Source organism: Nipponia nippon, unplaced genomic scaffold, assembly GCF_047370975.1.
Source record: "Nipponia nippon isolate SJK-2023a ecotype South Korea unplaced genomic scaffold, ASM4737097v1 scaffold_3, whole genome shotgun sequence".
In the NCBI taxonomy this organism is placed as follows: domain Eukaryota; kingdom Metazoa; phylum Chordata; class Aves; order Pelecaniformes; family Threskiornithidae; genus Nipponia; species Nipponia nippon.
In genome coordinates, this window is record NW_028262347.1 from 64,352,025 (window position 1) to 64,371,546 (window position 19,522).

Below are 19,522 nucleotides of genomic sequence, written 5' to 3' on the forward strand. Positions count from 1 at the left end.
GGGTCGGGGGCAGCGGGGCGACGCGGAGCTGTCTCCGTGTCGCCGTGCCCCGCCGCCGCCTGGGCCGAGGCGCTTCCCCTCGCTGCCGCCCACGGCCGCTTCGCCCCTCCGCACCCGCAGTTGGTAGGCGCCGGGCGGCGGGGCGGGCCAATCGCCGCGGCCGTTGTTGGGAGGCGGCAGGGTGACATTGGGGGCGCGGGGGGGGGGTGGCGCCGGAGCGGTCATCATGCTGGCGTCGCTGGGTCGCTCGGCGGGGCGGCTGCTGCGGGCCGGGAGCGGCGCGACCGGGCTGCGGCAGTGAGTGGGGCGGGCGAGGGGAGCGGGGGGGCCGGGTGGCGGCGGCGGGGCCGGGAGTGAGGCGGCGGCGGTGCGTCTGTTGCAGCGCGGGCGGCGGGGTGCACATCCCGCCGCGGTACCGGCAGTTCCCGGAGCTGACGCGGGCGCAGGTGATCCGGAGCGAGCTCCTCAGCGGCTTCATGTGGTTCTGGATCCTCTGGCACTTCTGGCACAACTCGGACATGGTGCTGGTGAGGCCGGCGCGGCGGGCGGGCGGGGAGCGGGGGCCGGGGCCTTGGCCGCGCCCTGACCGCGCCTCTCCCCCAGGGCCACTTCCCCTACCCCGACCCTTCGGCCTGGACGGACGAGGAGCTGGGCATCCCCCCGGACGACGCGGAATAGGCGCCTCCAGCCGGCGGCGCACCGGTACGGCCCCTGCGGGACTGCGCCTGGGCCGGGCTGTGCTTTGCAGGGCACCAAACCCGGCCACCAGCGCACACAGAGCCCGGGCTGGGCTTTAGCTTTGCTTCAGAGCTCCCCGCTGCGATACGGTGCCAGGGCACCGTGCCTGGCTCTGCTTACCGGCCCTCTTCGCTTGGTGCTGGTAGAAGTACCCTACTTTCAGCAATTATTTGTGCACTTCCAAAAGTAAATGTGTCACATCTCTGTTGTACAGAATACAGATATTCGTTTGCACCTTTTATTGCCTTCACACGCTCTTTTCTTGGGTACCTGAATGCTCGAGTCCAGGTAGTCCAGTTTTGGCAATATAAGCCTGCAGCGTAACAACATATTGTTGATGAGTTGTAGCTTAACGGCTGCCAGTTCAAAATTACTTTCTTTATGCTGCTTTGTAGACCTAGCATTACCTAACCTTGAGGACATGCTCTCTCTGTTTCTAGGGAGAGACCTGTGCAGTTGTCCCCGTAAAGGTTTAAGACTCCTACTTGTTTCCAATTCTTTAATTACCCTGTCTCTTAAGCTGCCCTGTCACATTATGGCTCCAAAACTAACAGCTTCAGCTATCGAGGAGGTCCCTCCCCTGCTCTCAGTGGTGGGAAAAGGATGGGTGAGAAGGTTCTCAGGATTCTCTTCTGTTACTTGCAGGTCCCTGGAACTAAAGAGGTCCCTGGAACTAAAGCTTTGGCTCCTTGGTCCTTATTTCAATAAAAGTTAACTGTAAACAACCTCTAAGCTAAACTGTACTTTGTTTTTGAGTGCTGTAGGACTTCTGGAGCATGAATGTTACAGCTTTAGAGGTGGGGCACTTGAGTCCACGCGAGCTTCTGTAATGCTTGCTCGATATATCATGTGCTGCCCCCAAGAAATAAGGTGATACATCCATGTTCAGAGAGTGATTTAAAACTTCCATGAATGCACAGGAGGTAAGAATCTCATCATTAAAGCTCTGCCAAATAACCACTAAAAGGGTGGAGAGAAATAAAACTTGTCCATGTTACAACTGCAGAGAAGCTAACTTAAAAGACATTTTACTGAAATGTTGTCACCAAATAGCAGTTGCCAGAGAAGCAGGGGAAGTTACCCTGAAGAGAACCCAGACCAGCTGGTGCCAAGGTTTCCCCGGGGTGAGGGGGAATCGCCCTTGGGTATTATCAAAGTCCAGAATAATCCTTGTGAAGCGAAACCCCCTGCAAAGGTAAAAATGCCTTAGGGCTAAGCACAGCAGTCAAGGAGGCAGTGGTCCAGCATAAGGGAGATGGAGGTGGGTTACTCTCCAGGAATCCCTTGGTGGTTTGTTTGTTTGTTTGTTTGTTTGCTTTTTTTCCCCTCTTCTTTCCTCCTGGAGTTACATTCTAAAGCAACGACACCGAAGTAAATTTTTCACTCCCCTTAACCACCTTAGTTGCACCTCTGGAACTTCTTGGAGTGGAGGGGTTGTGAATGACATGATAAACAATCTTCTTCAGACTTTTCCATGCAGTCAATCTTTATTATAGCAGTATTCTCATATTCACATCAAGTACATAGAACTTTTTGCCTTTTGTATAATACAGAGTTCTTTAAATAACTTTACACAGAAATAGTTTTCTTCAATCTGAATTCAGCTATCAAATTTTAATATGTTTTAAGTCTCCATGCTCTCTAACCAAACTGGACAATATTTCCCATTGTACAAATTTACATGAGAAAAACTCCAAAGTACAAATGAAGGGACAAGAAAAATAAAGGGGGAAGGAGCAAACAAGAAAAATAAGTTGCATTGGCAATTACAGGGGAAACTTGAGAAGGAAAGAAGGGGAGTTGCCATGACCTATGTAACAGGAAACTGAAGATAAACATTTTGTTACAAATTAAAAAATAAATACAAGTTTCAAAAACAATTACTCCATTGTAGATTTTAAAAAGCAGCTATGGAAATCTACTAACACAATTGCTTTTTTTTAAGTAACCAGACTGGACCTTCTACTACTTTGCAGTCATAAGCCCCTCGCAAACCTCTGGTGGTCAAAAAAAAAAAAAAAAAAATACAGCTGAAAGGAATGTGTTAGCACAGAGTTTAAATTGGTGGGACATACATTTCATTGCACTAAGGAACAAACAAACAAACAAAAGAAATCAAATCTGTATATAAATTTCCCTTTCCTCTCCTTACTAGATACTTTGCCTCTCATAAACAAGCCTCTGTATTATGAGGTAATGCCATTGTCTTGACTATATATAAAAATAATCAAGTTTAAAGGCTATAGATCTGTATATCTATAAACTTTAAACAAGCCAGTCCTCTCTTACCCCCCCCATAGGCTCCAGCTACTGAGGGCTACACCTTCCATCACGTTTTAATGAAACGTACGCATTGCGCCTCTCGTGGAAACCCCCCAAGAGACCGGTGCGCCTTTCCTAATCTAGGAAAAGCGGCATGCGCTCAAGTAAGAAAGAGAGACAGTGCAAGTAATGCACAACAGATTACAAACACGTTATACCTGCTCCTTCAAAACAAGGCAGAGTCACAGAAGGCAACAGTGGCCAGCCTGCATGTGTGTTCGGACCAAGGGGAAAAGGGATCCAATTAGGCAGCTGATGACTGAGTACTTCTGCAATTGTCACCTGCCCAGCCCTGGGAGACGGTCGCTACACCCGAAACGGGGCGGGGAGGGAAGGGGCAGGAGAGGCACAGCCCAGGTGCGCTGCCTCCTGCACCCCCAACAGCGGCAGACCCTGCGCCAGCGGCACGGGTCAGCGCTCGAGCCCGAAGGGATTTCAAGGGTGGCAAGAAGTAGGGGGCAGGACTTTCCCCAATCCCAACAGATGTGATCAGAAGAAAAGCAACGCTATTTTGGGTTGCCAACACATGCACGTTGGCCACTGTCAGGTTTCTGTCAGTTGAGAAGTGTGGAGAGGGGGGAGGAAGGGGAAGCAGGTAGGACACAAGGCTCATGAAGGAATGATGTGCATTTTTTTTGTTGATTTTTTTTTTGTGGTTTTTTTTGTTGTTGTTTTTTTTTTTCCCCCCTAAAGGTTCACAGCTTTGAATAAAAAAGCACATTTATTGCACTTACATCTTATTTCAGACAGAGTTAATTTACATTATGCCGTCAGAACCCCCCACCATCCCAAAATAACTCAACTCCCAAGTTTGGTCCATTTTGCCCCCTAGACCTAACATCTGTGCCCAGATGGCGGGCTTCATTTCTTCTCCTCATGTTCCACTGAACTCCCGAACACACAGATTTTCTTTTCAACTAGGGTGAGTAGACAAATGCAACACAGAATGACGTTTACCAAAACAAAACCCAACCATTTTCCAAACCCAAACAAAAAAAGAAAAGTTATTTTTTGTGTTTTGCTCGCTCAAAAGTAAATGTGTCACACGAGGCTTATTCTAAAGTACAGCTGCTGCAAACGCGACAAACTAGACAAAATGACTGGACAGGCCACTGTTGGCTCTTAAGGAGGCTGGATGAGCTGAACGCACTGCTGCTGTGATGCTATGAAGCAAATGCCTAGGTAGTTCAGAAGTTTCTAAACACATCCCATCCCTTCTCTTAGGGAAATAGTTTCTTTGTGATTTTGTTTAAAAACAGACAAAACACCATCTTCTCACATGTACTTTTAGTGCAGAACTTGGGGTAGGCAGAACGATTCCAGATAGTTCCTGGAACATTAGTAAAATGTTTTTACACTTTGCTTTCTAAAAGGAACAAAACCACATTAAAACTGGTCCGATATTTCGTATGAACTGTGCATTTAGACAGAACTTTGTAATTTGCAATTATGCCCAAAGTCTTGCCCCAAAGAAGAAAAGGAAAAGATCTGAAAAAGCACTAATACCAAAACGCAATTATTTTGTCCTTCATGGAGAAGTAGGTTAAATATGACACTGGTATGTAGGTACTGCCACAAGTCTACAGAACTGGTTTGAAATTTGAAGAAATCCAGTTCAAACAGAGAGGTTGTCCCTCAGCTGACAAGGCACCTACCATCTCCCATGGTTAACCTGCTATAAGAGTATGTGATCACTGAACAGTAACTGCAAGAGGCCTGAGGAAGAACTAAGGAAACCTGCTGGTATTCCAGAAGACAAAAATCAATTGCACTTTCTGGGCCAGGGAATTAATTGTATGGTCTGATAATGTGGACTTTGATGACATGAGTACTAGCCATCAATTTCTCCTCATCGAGCTCTCATTTTTCATCTACCATCTCATTCCAAGATGCTATGACAGTGTCACTTTGGGCCTCTGGAGCTTTCTATTACCTTTCTTTAACAAGATCTTTGCGTCTTTGGAGGGAGAGGAGGGGTTATTTATTTTTAAAATAAATGAACCTCATTTAAATTTCGACAGAGCAGATTTCAAGCAGCAGGTTTACTGTAACTGAATTAGGTATCCTTCAATTCCTAGCTTTGAAATGATCACAGGCATTTTGGGGGATGCTCTCTGCCCTTGCTCCTTTACAGAAGTTTACCAACTCCAAACTACCTATCTATAGTAATAGCTATATACAAAACTACTGCATCAGAAGTAAACCAAAGCCACTGCTCTAGTTACAAAGCACCTGGTTTACATTCCGTTGTACTTTTTAAGGTTGCGAAGGCACATGTTCATTTGGCAAACTGCAAAGACTGTTTTGGGGGATCCCTATGTGAACCATTTAACAGAGGGTCTTGGTAGCTCTCTTTTCTAAAGAAAAGCTTTTCACCCAAATTCGCTCTTGGTGTGCTCTATGTTCTGCAGTTTTTAAAGTTTCCTCCTTCCACAGTTCCACAGTTATTTACTGCTGTCATGGTGCTGACTTGGTAGCTTCTGTGTTAGCATCCTTGAAACTTAAACGCAAAGGAAAAGTTTTAATAACTTTGCTCTGCTCTTCTGATAATTTTATTTACTAGGTAAGGAGTAATGAAGCAATGAAGAAAGATATTTAAAATGCATGCCAAAACAAATATGAAGTGCAAACACATATTAACAAGATTGCAGTGAACAGAAAGTTTGTTTCATAAACTTCTGTGTAAAATGCGTAACAGAAAACCAGAACACCCAGCACCTTCAAAGCGATGCCGTAACAGTCCACTCATGCAACTGCTTTTTCACTGAACTTGACTGTACCTAGAAGCTTTGCCTGTCGCACTGTGCTACTGGCGATACTTTTTTCAACAGACAGAAGACACGTTGTCTACAGTACTATGAACAGTTTGTGCTACACATGCTGCACTCACAGTCAAGAAGGGAATGAAATCTATAGGCTGCAAAGGTGTGAAATGTCTACGTGCTTCTTCCCTAAATTTAGCCCCACCAGCTATCAAAACTTCAACTTGTACTGGTTTGTGAGATTTCTGGGGATCTGGCTTCCCCAAATGTTCTGTAAAATGCTGGATGCATTTACATCACCAGGCAAACACAGAAGCAAACCCATTTGTGACCTTTGGTGTATTCTGCCCCCCGCCCCAATCCGGGCATTTGTGGAAAGAAGTGGTATTTATCAACAACCAGCATTTCCCTCATTTTTTGTCATGAAGGCCAAATTCTGCCCCTAATGAGCACATACTAATCCCAATGATGTTGAGAGGCCACGGTAAGATGGCAGTATTTGTCCTCAAACATTCTGCATCATCATCAGCTGCTAGAGCATTCAAGTACAAGAAAAGATGATTTTAGGTAAGCACAAAAAGCAGAAGTGGATTCAGTTAATGACCTGCAGTTTAGCAAAAAAGAAATGACTGGGCTAATTGTGTCTGGGGCCATGTAGGACTTAATTCACGCAGAAATTACTTTCAAAATAACAAGGCCTCTATACTGATACCATTTTGTTTAAGCTCCACTACAATGTCCAGTTCCAGAAAATACGCTGCAGGAAACAATCGTGTACTGACAGGGAAGATGTGACAGATAGCAGGCCTCTTCTGACGGTGCGGAAAAGGAAAGGCAGAGGGGAAGGTGTATGTGCGGTTAATAAAAGACACAAATAGCTGGGATTGGATACTGGTAGTTTTGCAAATAATTACTAGATACTAGATACTGTAGAGCTAAAAGCAGTATGACTGTCTAGATGTTTGTCCCAACACGTGCACACAAAATATGTACTAACACTTCCATACTATAGCATGTGCTTGTGGTTGGGACGCCACAGAGAAACTTAAGAAATTTGGTGTAACGGACATGAACGTATTGGTCATTTCAGTTTACTTCCTTCATCCCACTGCTACGCAGGGCACTCAGTTCGTGTCTACTCTTATCTCCCCATTCACTAAACATCTACAGGGCACCTTTAAGACTGGTTCTGATGGCATGCAAGACATCCCAAAAAACTCCTGAAGGAAAAGATAAGAAAGAAATTAATAATGCCAATTATTTACAAACCAAATTTCTTCCAAAGTTTTGCATGAGTATTATGTGGGACCTCTTACAGACAAACACACATTACTACAGCTATCTGGAGGGAAACAAACAAACGTGAAAACCAGTAGAAATGCATCCTGAAAGGACTTCTCTAAACAGCAGCCAAACAACTTGCACATTCCTCAGGGAAAAACAAAACAAAACAAAAACAACCCCAAAAAACCCAGAAAAACAAAACTACAAACAAACAAACCCCAATAAAAAATACACCCCAGAGATCATGTGTTACTTATAAAGTGCTTTGCATGGACAAGGATAGCAATTTTCCTGGTGCTTTTCCTATGGGCTCAAGAAGCATATTGTAGACTAATGGGTAATGAATCTTCATAAAAATAAGTTCATTTTAAGCAAAGATAGAATGAAATTCCTAACAGTTATATTGTAGCAGACAATCTTCTGCCAGCATGACCTTGTGGAAGGAAACTAGGGCTTTTAACGCGCTCTGTGAAATAAATGACTGTTGAACCACCTGTACATACTTGCTCCGATAACAGTTTCTTTCAAGAGAACATTAACTTCCAGTATGCCCGACGTACAAATTAGGCCGCAGCCCATCCAGGGGCTGGAGCAATGTGCGGGGAGGAAGGAGAATGAGCAGTGACTGCTTCACCCCCTGGGAGTCTGGATCTGTAAATGCTCTCAACCTGCCTGCTGACCCCAGCGGCCCCAGGCTCCTGCCACCTCTTAGGTATTGGCCTCAGATGATCACCGGGGAGCACTCCGATTTCACCGGTCTGCACACCACTGCTCGCTCGTTAGCTTCTCCACACTGGGAAGTGGCTATTGCTACTATTTAAATTCCTGCCAATCTCAATAAGGAAAAAAAAACCTTACAGCATCTGAAGACCCACAGCAGACAAGAAAAAAATTGTGCTTTCTTTTTTTTTTTTTGTTTTTAAAATGCATCCTGTACACAAAATCAATTCTATTCATGTACCAACATGAATCACTTCATTCTTGTAGTGACTATTAAGTCATTCGCTATTGCTGTCTTGCTAATGTTTGTGGAATTAATATGAATACACAGTATTTCAGTTATAATTCCCACTTCAGATTAGTTCGGTCCCTATAACCCCAGTAAATATTTACTGACAAACGTAACAGTCTACCAGCAACACCGCAGAACTCCAGGGTTTTAAAAGCACGTTCCACTACCAATGTGCGTTTCTCCCTTTGCCTGGGAGCAACCTTCTGCAGACAGAAACAGTCAAACTCTCCTAGGGAGGGGAGGACAGTGTCCTCACCCAATACACCCATGTTTAGCACGGACACCACATTCACACACATTTAACTCCTTCATTTATTTGTCATGATTTTGTTTAATACCCCCCACCTTCCCCCAGCAAGAACCTCCTCGCTAGAGGGGGGTCGGTTCTCCTGCCTCACCTGGAGTGGTACAGGGCAGATACGAGTCAAATTCTGAAAACTTCTGTCTGAGCTTGAATTTCCTTCTAATGTGGTCTGACTTGCCTCTGTACAAATAATTTACACATAATACCACATACCAGAGAACTCTGCAAACAGATCACATCACAAGATATTCTACTAGAGGTAAACGATGTGCAGAACTTTATGAGTTGTTTTTTCCCTGACTGGGTAACTTGTCAAAAAGCTACCAACCGTTTGAAAACCAGGACTGGAGGACAGGAAAACAAAGCACTCTAATGGAGATACCGCCACCTTCATCCTAGTTTGCAAAGTGTACAAAAGGGAAAGACAAACGGACAGGAAGAGATGACGGGGAAGAAAGCAATGAGAGGAGAAGTAGTCAGCGTGGATCCAGCAAGTACCGTTTTGTTTTGATCTAACAACTTGCCATTAGGACAAGATGCTCCACATTTATACACACACTTATCAGAGGATGTTTCGTTAACAGGATAAAAATCCTTTAAAAAAAGCTCTTGAAAGTACCAAAACATAATTTTTGGAATGTCTAATTCTAGGGGGTTTTATATTTGTATTCAATTCAACCTGAGAACTTTTTTCCCCATTTATGAAAACATTACATATTGGTAAGGTACCTGGCATTAACCTGCACCCTCATTTAAAATAAAACTTTTAAAGTAGGTACATATACCATTCACAGTCTGTATCAGGAATTCTACAGACTTCAGATGCTGTGGTAGCATCTTTGATAAATACATTGTATCATATGATACAAAAGAAAAAAAAAAGAGAGGACAATCTCGCTACATTTTTTTTTTCCTTAAACTTCAGTTTGTTGCTGGACCAACAAAAGAAGGATCTACCTAATCCTTCTAAAAGATGTTGTATATGCACACACCAAGAAAATACTGGAAAAGGAAAAAGGTTAAGGTTGGTGGTTGTTTTTTGAAGAAGGGATAAAGTAAATCTGAAAAAAGGTGCAGCAGCATCCCCTTTTCCTTCACATTAACCTTTTCGCCTTTAGAGTAACATCTTCTCCAGCTCCCATCACCCCACACTTTTAATTTTACTGGAATAAAACCCAATAATATAGACAGATTTAGGTGTTTGGCATCGTAATACAGTGAAAAGGGGATACTGCATCGTTCATAAATCAGTGAGTACACCAGGGAAAAAAAAAAGAACAGAACGGAGGATGATTCTTTTAAATTAGTACTCATCAGATTTTCAGCCTCTGATGGTACGCTGTTAGAGGAAGAAAGCCGACCGGCAGACCATCCAAAGCAAGTCTCCTAAGTTGCAGCAGCAGTTCCATCCCCTCATGCCCGAGCACCACAGTCACACCACGAGCGCCCTCTCCTCTCTCCTGGGAATGATGCCAACAGCACAGGCAGCCACTGCGGGTCTCCGAATGCACGTGGTGGTTTGTGTTGAAGGAGAAACACTGGCAGCAGAGGATTCTGGTTCCCAAAAAGGTACTTTTTCCCATTGTGTTGGACTGGCAGTTCCATTCTGCTCCACTTTTAAGCTTATGGATATCTTTTCTAAATTACTTTAGGTTTTGCGGAGCAGAATAGAGTTTTGATGTTAAGAAACTGTAGGAACACAAGACTTAAAATAACAGAGTGGGTGCTGCCATGGTGCTGTGGCTACTTGAACGCTGCAAATTCTCCTGTAGAGGGAGGACAAGAGCTTGGTTTTAAAAAGTGATTTCAGTTACTAGGTGGTCAGAGATTTTCTGCAGACTAGTTGAACATTAGGCTGAATACAAAAGATGTTAAAAAATGCAAACTGTTAAAATTAAAGCACAAAAGAATACATAGTGAGAGAACACTGAATACAGACCCAGCATATTTTATCGAAAAAAGAATTTCTTGAAAGCAAGCTGTACCCATTCTTCCCAGGACAGAGGTCTAAAAGTTCAAGCAAAGTCTAACTCGTCATGCATTTGAAAATAAAATGCGTCAGTTTAATTTCACTTTAAACTCCCTATTGCACATACAGCCTCCTGAAAAGCAACAATTGCAATAAATGCGTCAGACTGCAAACTAATTTCTACTCTGCTGTAAAACTGGTTTAATAACTAAGAACTACTTGACATACCCGGTAACCTTTAAAGACTATATACAGTAAAGTGCCTGAATATTAAACCAGTATTAAAGAATGCTAGAATCTGATTTAGAGGCCAATGTAGCAACCTACGGTGAGAAAAATTAAGAACGATGAGATTGCCTACTCACTCCCAGACCAGAAATTAGGCCTCGCTAATAGGGAGCACAACAAATACAGCAACCCCATGCTTTCTTCAGAACTGCTGAATAAACAATAATTCTATGCAGTGCTTTCACATGCAATGATCTCCTGAAACTCTACATAGTTTATTTAGTGTCAGCATGCCGTGAGATAGACTGGTAGTCCCATTTCAGAGATGATGAAACTGGCACACGGTAAAATCGCTGCCCAAAGTCTTAAGAAGTTTGCCAGAGCCTTGAATAGAAGCCAAAACTAAGATACTTGTTCTCTTCATCTTATACTTCGGCCAAAAACTTTCCCTGACATCCACAAAGAAACTGTATTCTATAGGATTTTTAGGGAGGGGTGTCCAACTATGCTTACCCAAAAGGACTCAGGAGCGAGAGAAAAAGAAATATAACTTCCCCGTGTTGGGTTTCCACATGAATTTTGGGTTAGTTTATGCCCCTTTCTTGACAGCACTCCTCAGAGCTCTCCTAATAATGAAGGAGCGATAAGCAGACAGAAGAGACCCTTGGTTCTGTTCAACAGGAGCGCGTTGTGTGCCGTTACATCCAAACAACTGCTCCCTATCTTGGTGTCCTTCCCTCCTTTCAAGATCAAGTGTTTTGTTGGCTTTATTTTTTCTTAAGATTCTTATTCCGAATATTGGGAACAAATTAGAAATATCCCTGCAAACAGAATTTTAGGCTGATAGCATTAATTCCATGGAATGTCTTGCTCTATAAAGAAGAGAGCCAAGAGGAGTGATCAGCAGTCTGCACAGGGAGGGGAAGAAAAGGCATCTACAGGGCCTGGTAGGAACAGCTGATCCAGCTGATCTAAGCGAACATGAAGAAAGCAGGGAGTGGGCCCTGTGCATCGTGGGAAATGAGAAGGGAGTACACCCAAGGGCTAAGTAAGGGTGGCTGGCACAGGGGGCTGTGACAGACCTCAGGCTCTATGTGTCTTGAGAGACAGTGGTGGTAGGTTTAAGTTATAACAACAAAAAGAATAAAAACTTTACAATGGGTCTAATTGCCTCTTTTACTAGTTCTACCAACAGATAAAACCCTTGCTCTAAAATACTCTAAATATCTGAAAATTTTTCTTGCTTGCCTCTGGCACATTTCACTGATCTCTCAACTCTCTTCACAGTATCTTCTAGAAACACCTCAATTTTTGTACTTTTTTTTTTTTTTAAAGAGAAGAAGGACAAAAAAGTCATCAAGTATTGCCTGCGAGGCTAATTTTTAAGAATGACATTCATGCTTAGCTACGCTTTCAAAACATGCTCTACTTAATTTATTTTTCAGTCTGCTTTCCTAAACTGCTGATTAAAGATCAATTTATAAACAAGAGATTGCTCCCTCATTACTCATCTTGTCCTTCTGCCCATTTCTGGTAATAATTCAGCTTTTAATAGTTGTACAGGGATTTCAGAAGATAAAAGATGAACGATTAATTGGGAAAGGGTAATGGAAAAACAGGATCAGAAGTCAAGAAGCATTTCAGATAGATAGAACGGTAGCTATAAAAAGGTGGTTTTTCAGACTTTTCTTCCATTTAAATAAAACCTTAGCAAAGACTTTTTTTGACAAGCTAATGCTAAATCTCCCCTTTCAAAATTCAGGTGCTAATCCGATCTCAAATCAGTAAGAGACCAAAACAGGTAACATGCTCATCTAATAAAGGGATTACGTTGATTGAGCATGTATAAAATGCAGCTACCAGCAAGAGCTTTCCCTAGATGAGGAATGTAGGTGGCTATACCTATCCACGTACAGGAATCCTTCATCCTGCTACGTGTTGACAGGACCTTCCGAGTAGCAGCTAAAACACTTTATGTCACCCTTTCTATTCTGAAGATGTAAAATACCTGTAGCCAGGTCTTTTATCTTCTGAAAGAAACCCCATATGTAGAAGCGGGAGAGAGAACACAGGCAACTTCTTCCTCAGACTTAGATGCATACAGATAAATGAAGTAACCTGAACTGTGGATTCACCATTTCCTAGCAGGACAGGAAGGTCTTGCCTGAGAGCAATGAATGGAGGAAACAAAGACAGCTTTAGGAATTTGCCCTGATATGCTCTGTCCTGCAGGAACAGGATCAACCTGACTCTGCCCTGCTAAGTCTTTGGACACCATTCTGTAATGGCCAATGCTAATCTAAACTGGGACTACTGCAGTCCCACTCTCCCTCCTGACCTGAGCTGTAGAGCAATGACCTGCCCGTCGGGCCACACTGGCGCTAAGGCAAGATGGCTCAAGAAGCTCACCTAGCAAATGCTAGCTCAGGCTGGTGGGCAAGGAGAGTTCTCTAACCAGTTTTTGAAGAGCTGCTCTGTTGGTGGTGGGGGGAACCTGCTCAACTGTGTGGAACAGACTCATGGAATCAGAGAGTATCTGCCAGAGCAAAGGTAAGGAGCTGGACCATGGCCGCTCCAAATGAGATTACCTTACCACGAAGCTATGAAACCACATACTTAGCCATTTGGGATGTGAAAAAAACACCAGACATTTTTATTCATTGTGAGTCAGACATCTGATGTGCCTTTTATCAAGCAGAACTTCAGAGACTTGCTTTGACTGGTAACAAAGAAATTCCTTTCCAAAGGATGGATAGCATTTGAAAATCTATGCTTCTCACAGAGCCCTTTCAAGCTAGTTGCTACAGTCTTTTAACGCTCATCACATGCAAAGCAAGTGGAAACTACTTTAAATGCACACTTTCAAAAATCTGTACTAAAAAGATGATCAAGTTCTTTCACGTTGTGTCCAAACAATATATAATAAGGGCAGGTTCTGAGCGAACCTGCTGCCCCTTATTCCTGCTGCCCCTTATTCCTGGAAGGATTTAGGATGCAGTTACCAATCTCTACTCTCACAAATTTATAAGTAATATGGGTTCCTGAAGTCACTAAGGTATATGCAAGACATCTTAACTGTACTCCTTATCCTGGGGTAGATGCCATATTTCTCAGAAGAATTGTAAGGAGAAGAATGGTTCCATTCCAGGCCGATGCCTGCCTTGTCTACTCAAGCAGAGAACAACTGACTTAAAGGGAAACACCAAATTCCAACACCTTGCCTGGATTACATTCACAGACACAGAAAAAAGTATGACAAAGAGGCAGTTTTCTGTTGGTTCTTGTGCTGAACTTCTAGTATGGATACCATCCACTGGCTACATAAAAACTTGGAACACACCGTGATGTGGATAATAAGTATTCTCAGAAGAATACACAGCAGTGCTTATGAGGATCTGGTCCTTCTACAAGGTACCAAGACAGATTTTATTTTTATGCCGAGATGCAGGGAAGTAAAGAAAAAAGGAATCTCACATAGTATAAACTACCGCTCCAGAAAAGCCTGGGACCCTACAGACCTGTTTTCAGGACTGATAGGTATCTGTTTCTAAACAATACAGCTGAGTTGCATCTTTAAGAACACTGACCCAAATCCACAGGTGTATTTAGGCATCGTCATGCTACATATGCTCCCAAATCTCATTGAAGCAGCAATTACAAACTACAAAAGTTAAACCCCTAAATGCCTTTATGTGAGATAAAGTTAATGATCCACAAAAACCAGCCTCCTTTTAGGCTGCATAAAACGTTTAGTGAGAAGCTAAGATCACGTTATGGCCATGGATCCCAAAGCGTGCTCGACACGTAAGAACAGGTGACACGGGAAGAAGCCTAATGCACTGGCTGTACAGCGGGAAACGGGGCCAAACGTGTCTAAGGAGGGCAGCATTTCTCCCCCCGTCATTGTAGTTCCTATAGCACAGAAGAACAATCTTAACAACAAGGAGGACAGCACTACTCCAAGGAATAACTTGTCTGAACTGATCTGGCAGACCTGAAAAAGAGTTAGCCTGGGCAGGGCAGCGATGATGGTTCTGTACTTTCCGTAACTCCCCGTGTGGTTAAACCTTTTCTGTGTGGGATGCCACATGTCTACATTCTGCAAGAGACCCAGCAGCATCCTCTTGCTCTTACTGAGATGGGCATTGTGGCCTGTACTGAATACCATACCCCAAAGCTTAAGAAGCTTCCTCCTCACTGTCTAGAATAAAAAAGAAAAAAAATAATAAGAGGGGAAAAACACACTTAAATCCTGCTCTCATTTTAAGATAAGCCTGCCAAAATGTGGTGAAGCTACCAGAAAGATTGGAAACAGATTTTCTAAAACAATAACAACTTTTGTCCTCCATAACTATTTCCATAGAGATAGGTTTCAACAGCTGAATATTCTTGACTAACAAAATGAGAAGAGGTAGTTCTCAGACTGTTCCAACAGCAGAAGCCAAAAAGACCATTAGAATCCAGCCAGAAAACGTAGAAATTGCCTGCATCTCTTCAAGCTCTCCGACTCTGCCTCCTGTTTTAAAAGGCTCAGTTGCCAGACAGCAGAAAACCTTTTTTGAATTCCTGATCTATTTCAAAAACCTATTGCTAGCAACATGCAAACTTCTCTAAGTATGCAAATCAGAAGCCATTAAGAACACTCCTGGGCCTTGAATCCTAACAAGAGCAGCACTGGCTTGTTTCTGATGCAGAAGAAGCTGTGAAAATTAATAGCTTAGCAGTTTAAAACAAAGAAAACCACATAACTGATTTCAAAATATGCAAGAATACAGTCAATAACATTATTGTTTTCATATCTGGCATCAAAGACTGATACAACCTGAACCACTACTCTGATTCACCTGTTCCAGAGGAATGCTCCAGAGAAAAACACAATCTTTAAAGTGAGCTGTCAGGATCTTAGTAAGGTGTCTAGCTTTCTCAGTTAGATATCTACTCTAGCTGATTCACTTTTAGTCAAACTAGCAGCTTTCATATGGAAGTGAAAAAAACAACTCGTCACTGAACAGAAGCACGTTCAGTGGTATTCTTAACAATATTAAAGTAATTAAAACATTTCATCTTTACACAATTCATGGTATAATACTGGTTTCCACGAAAACAACTGCTCTTTCAAATCCTCTTTTCCTATTATGGGTGTTAGCAGCTTTTTTCTCTTAAAGTATTTGGTTATGCTCGAGTTTTAAAATGTTTTTTTAATTTTGAAACCCATGTCAGTTGAAGAATACAGGCACCATTACCAGTAATATTCTTGCAGCTTAGCAAAAGCAGATTCAGAATTTCTTCTGTGTTGCATTGTAACAGAACATTTTGAGATGGTCTAAACTACAGCAGGTCAGAGTATTTAGGCAAAAATAAAAAGTAAAAAAACCCCCATGCCACCACTCCTCTGCAAGAGGAGATGTTCTCTAAACAGCACTATTTTAAACTTCAACTTTCAAAATAAGAGTCACAGGTCACTAAGGTCTTTCTTTGGATTCTGTGTTGTATCTGCTCACTTCTGCTGACCACAAGAAGTTTCGACTGTGCTCAGCCTTGAAGCTAAGTTTATTTTTCCAATTGTTTCCCACATATTAGTAGCATTACTAACTGAGGAATCTAAAGCCTATTGCTCAAATATAACAAGCTCAACTGAAGTAAAAAGAAAAAAACACCATAGCTTGAGTAGATTAAAATCAAATACACTCCTGAGTAACTAAATCCAACCAATAAACTAGGCAAAAATGACACAGGCAAGCAAAAATGACACCCAATGACCTTAAGAGGATTTTTGCTTGTTTTGAAGTGACTTTTCCCCATTTCTCTTATGTGACCTTATAATTCTTCTTGTGTCAGCTGTTCCCAGGGCATTCCTTACCAACACAGACTTTGTGCTCGGGACATTCAATGCCCAGTGTTAGGAAGTGAGTCTTCATTCCCTCAGTAAACCTTAAAAACATAGCCGGTAGGAACTGAGAACGTACACGTGTTGCACGCACAGGAACACACCAGCACACAGACACACACGCACACGCTTTCACATTTCTTTTCAGTGTACTGGAAACCCACCGTATCCCCCTGCTTGGATGGGTGTTTTTGGAGAAGCACAAGCATATAGACTAAAATCCTCTGTCTGGAAGCCAGCCCGGTTTAATGAGGGCTCAGATGCACTGCGGTGAATTTTTGGCAATGACCGGGCCAAAAGCTCAATGGAGGCAAGAATCTAAAACAAGTAGAAAATAAGTGATCAAATCTGTTATTCCAAAGTTGTAACAGTCTCTTAAAACCAAAGACAGAACGTCAATTAACTACAGAAAAATATTTATGCACAAATTTAAACAGAAACTTTCAAAAATAGATTACTGCATTGCACTCTGATGTTTATATTCTCAAAAAGCTGAAAAGGACATTTTGGGAAGAAACTGTCTCATTTTCCCCTTTAAAAGGGCATACTGATTTCCCTCTGTAAGCATAATGAACACAGTTGCCTTTTATTTGCCTCCTTGTTTATGCACTAGTACCTATACCTACCATCGCTGCAAATAAACACAGCTTTGGCAGCAGCTTGCTTAATACCATTTACCATAAAGCCAGCAGGGGGAGCTCCTTAATTTTGAAAACGCTTTGGTTACATTCGAAACGGAAAAAAAAAAAAAATATATATATATATATATTCTCCCCCCCTTCCCCCGCTTTTAGAATCCAAACCTTCCTCGGCAGGCATGATAAATCAGGTTTTGTGAGAGAACTATCAGTTTCCCTTCATAAAGCTTGGGGGAGAGCAAGGAGAGGGGTATAAAGATTTCTGAGAACATACACGACAAGTTCTAATTTGTGTGTCTAATTGCGATTAATTTCACTCTCTCCCAGTTGAAACTCTCTCCCACACAGAAATGCTTTTCCAACTACACAAGTCATTTTAATACCTGCTTTTTGAATTGAAAAATAAACATTTCTAATTAAACAGCACTAACCAGGTACTGAACCAGTACTCTTACGAAGTCATGCTATAGCACTAATAAAAAAATTTTTCAACTGGCTAGTGAGTTCAGAACTGATCTTTAATATTTGAATTGTAAAGTCTACTGAGAACTAAAGAGTAACATTTCTCACCTGTGGAAAAAGGGGTCTCTCATCCCTTTTCTTTTTTAAGCATTCTGCCATTAGTCTCTTCATAGCTTTTGGACAGTTGCTCCGTACTTTGCTGAGGTCTGGAGATAGGTATCCTCGTCCAACCATAAAAATTATCTTTATTTAAGGCGAAAAAAGATGAAAGGGGAAGAAGATCAGTCCATAAAACAAACAGTAACAAAAGATGAACACTTTGCTAGACCATTTTAGTCCCGGCAGCAAGCTTTCTGCTCCCAGGAAACAACTGGCATTTAAATTGCCAAGTTTCTTAGAGTAATGCTTGCTAACCTATTCAGCCCAGAGAAAGAATTAGGTTTTTCCTCCTCCTCCTATGAGGGATTTCTGTGAAACTTGAACACCAGTAAATGGTTACCATTTATAGCAATAACCATCTCAGGAACGGTTCTTCGGTGTCAAAAAAACTGTTACGAAAACAAGAATAAGCAACTCTGTGGCAGGAACAGAATGCCTAAAAATAAATATTCTGTAAAAATAAATATTATGTTTTATATTATAAGTCAACAGTAAGTTCACACTGAAAGGTATTTTAAGAAACACATGGACTTCAGATATTAAAAACCCTCACCTTTCAAGAATACATTCCTTCATATACTTTTCCACCAAAAAAGCTTATTCTTGACATCTGACCACCTTCCCCACCCACCCCAAAAAAAAACCCACACAAAAGAAAAAGAGAAACTGCCTCTCTTCTATAGAAGAGACAGACATGCTTTGTATTTTTACAGTAATTCCTTTAACATGGAAGGCTTATATTTCACCGAAGGATAAAACTTAAACATAAACCAAAGTAAACTAATAGAAAGCAGGAAAGCAAAGCATAAATATGGTTAATGTTCTCTTGGATATAATAAAAAACCCATCAAACATCATCACGTCAAGCCAAGGTCAAATGCAATGTGGTTTGAGTACTGCAGTTGCGCTGACGCTAAAAAGCCCTTTCAAACTAGCTAATCAAAGATCCATTCATGCTGCAGCAGATAATCACTACCTTTTCTGAATACTCAGACAGACCCAGCAGGTGTATCATACCTTATATTTAACGAAGTGTAACTATTCCATACCTTGACACTGGCAAAAAAACCCAACAGAAAAATGCCACATCTCAAGCAAGCTATACACGTTATTTATACTAACACAATCCTGGTCCTTTTTCAAGTTTCTGATTCAGTCGCATCTGTGTTGGCATCAAGAAGGAGTATAAAACTCCCATATGGTTTCTTTAGAAATCCCCATGTGCCAGAGCAGCATTTCATAGTAAAGACTTGTCTACCCCATCCCTTACCTCTGCTGCAATGACACTTACCATCATCCTGAAGTTCCTCTTTTCTAAATAATTACACTACTTAAGTTGAAATGATTCAAAATTCATTATTATTTATGTTTCTGATATTATCTTTACAAATAATACAGGGATTAAACTTTTAACTAGAGAAAAGAGAATATCACTACAAGAACAGTCCTAGTCTGTCTAGAAAAATCTGTTGAGAGAAACACTCTTAGGTGTAACAAGAACAATGATTTGCTCACTAAGATTCATAGTTATGTCATAGTAGCTGATGTAGATGCACCAACACGGAGTGAGGAATATTTACATCTTTTCAGACAATAGACTGGGAGTGACCAAACTCAAGACATTAGATCACATTTTATATGTTGGCTTCATTTGCAATTTAAAATTTGTTTCAGCACTCAGCTGTGAGCACCCACAACACTGGGTTCATCTTTCAAAAGAAAAAAAAAATAAAAAAAAAAGGAGTCACTCCAAATTT

At 41.9% G+C, this 19,522-nt stretch overlaps 2 protein-coding genes across 4 annotated transcripts in view; one reads left to right on the top strand and one right to left on the bottom strand.

Annotated features, from left to right (window-relative positions):
- Nucleotides 1–140: 140 nt before the first annotated feature.
- Nucleotides 141–1,463, top strand: NDUFB2 (NADH:ubiquinone oxidoreductase subunit B2). Its single transcript, XM_087763778.1, has 4 exons — nt 141–297; nt 383–527; nt 604–702; nt 1,384–1,463. Exons 1-3 carry the CDS (start codon nt 227–229, stop codon nt 676–678), a joined length of 291 nt encoding a protein of 96 aa, XP_087619904.1. The 5' UTR covers nt 141–226; the 3' UTR covers nt 679–702; nt 1,384–1,463.
- A 36-nt stretch (nt 1,464–1,499) lies between these two features.
- BRAF (B-Raf proto-oncogene, serine/threonine kinase) overlaps nt 1,500–19,522 on the bottom strand; it is an 89,777-nt gene continuing 71,754 nt past the window's right edge. For 2 of the 3 annotated variants that reach the window (XM_087763774.1, XM_087763775.1), the window contains 3 exons: nt 17,715–17,849; nt 16,671–16,824; nt 1,500–10,188 (listed from right to left, as the gene is read on the bottom strand). In XM_087763774.1, coding sequence (XP_087619900.1) covers nt 10,166–10,188; nt 16,671–16,824; nt 17,715–17,849 — 312 coding nt within the window. In that variant the 3' untranslated portion in view covers nt 1,500–10,165. The remainder of the gene's footprint in view (nt 10,189–16,670; nt 16,825–17,714; nt 17,850–19,522) is intronic. The other variant, XM_087763777.1, reaches the window with a different exon arrangement.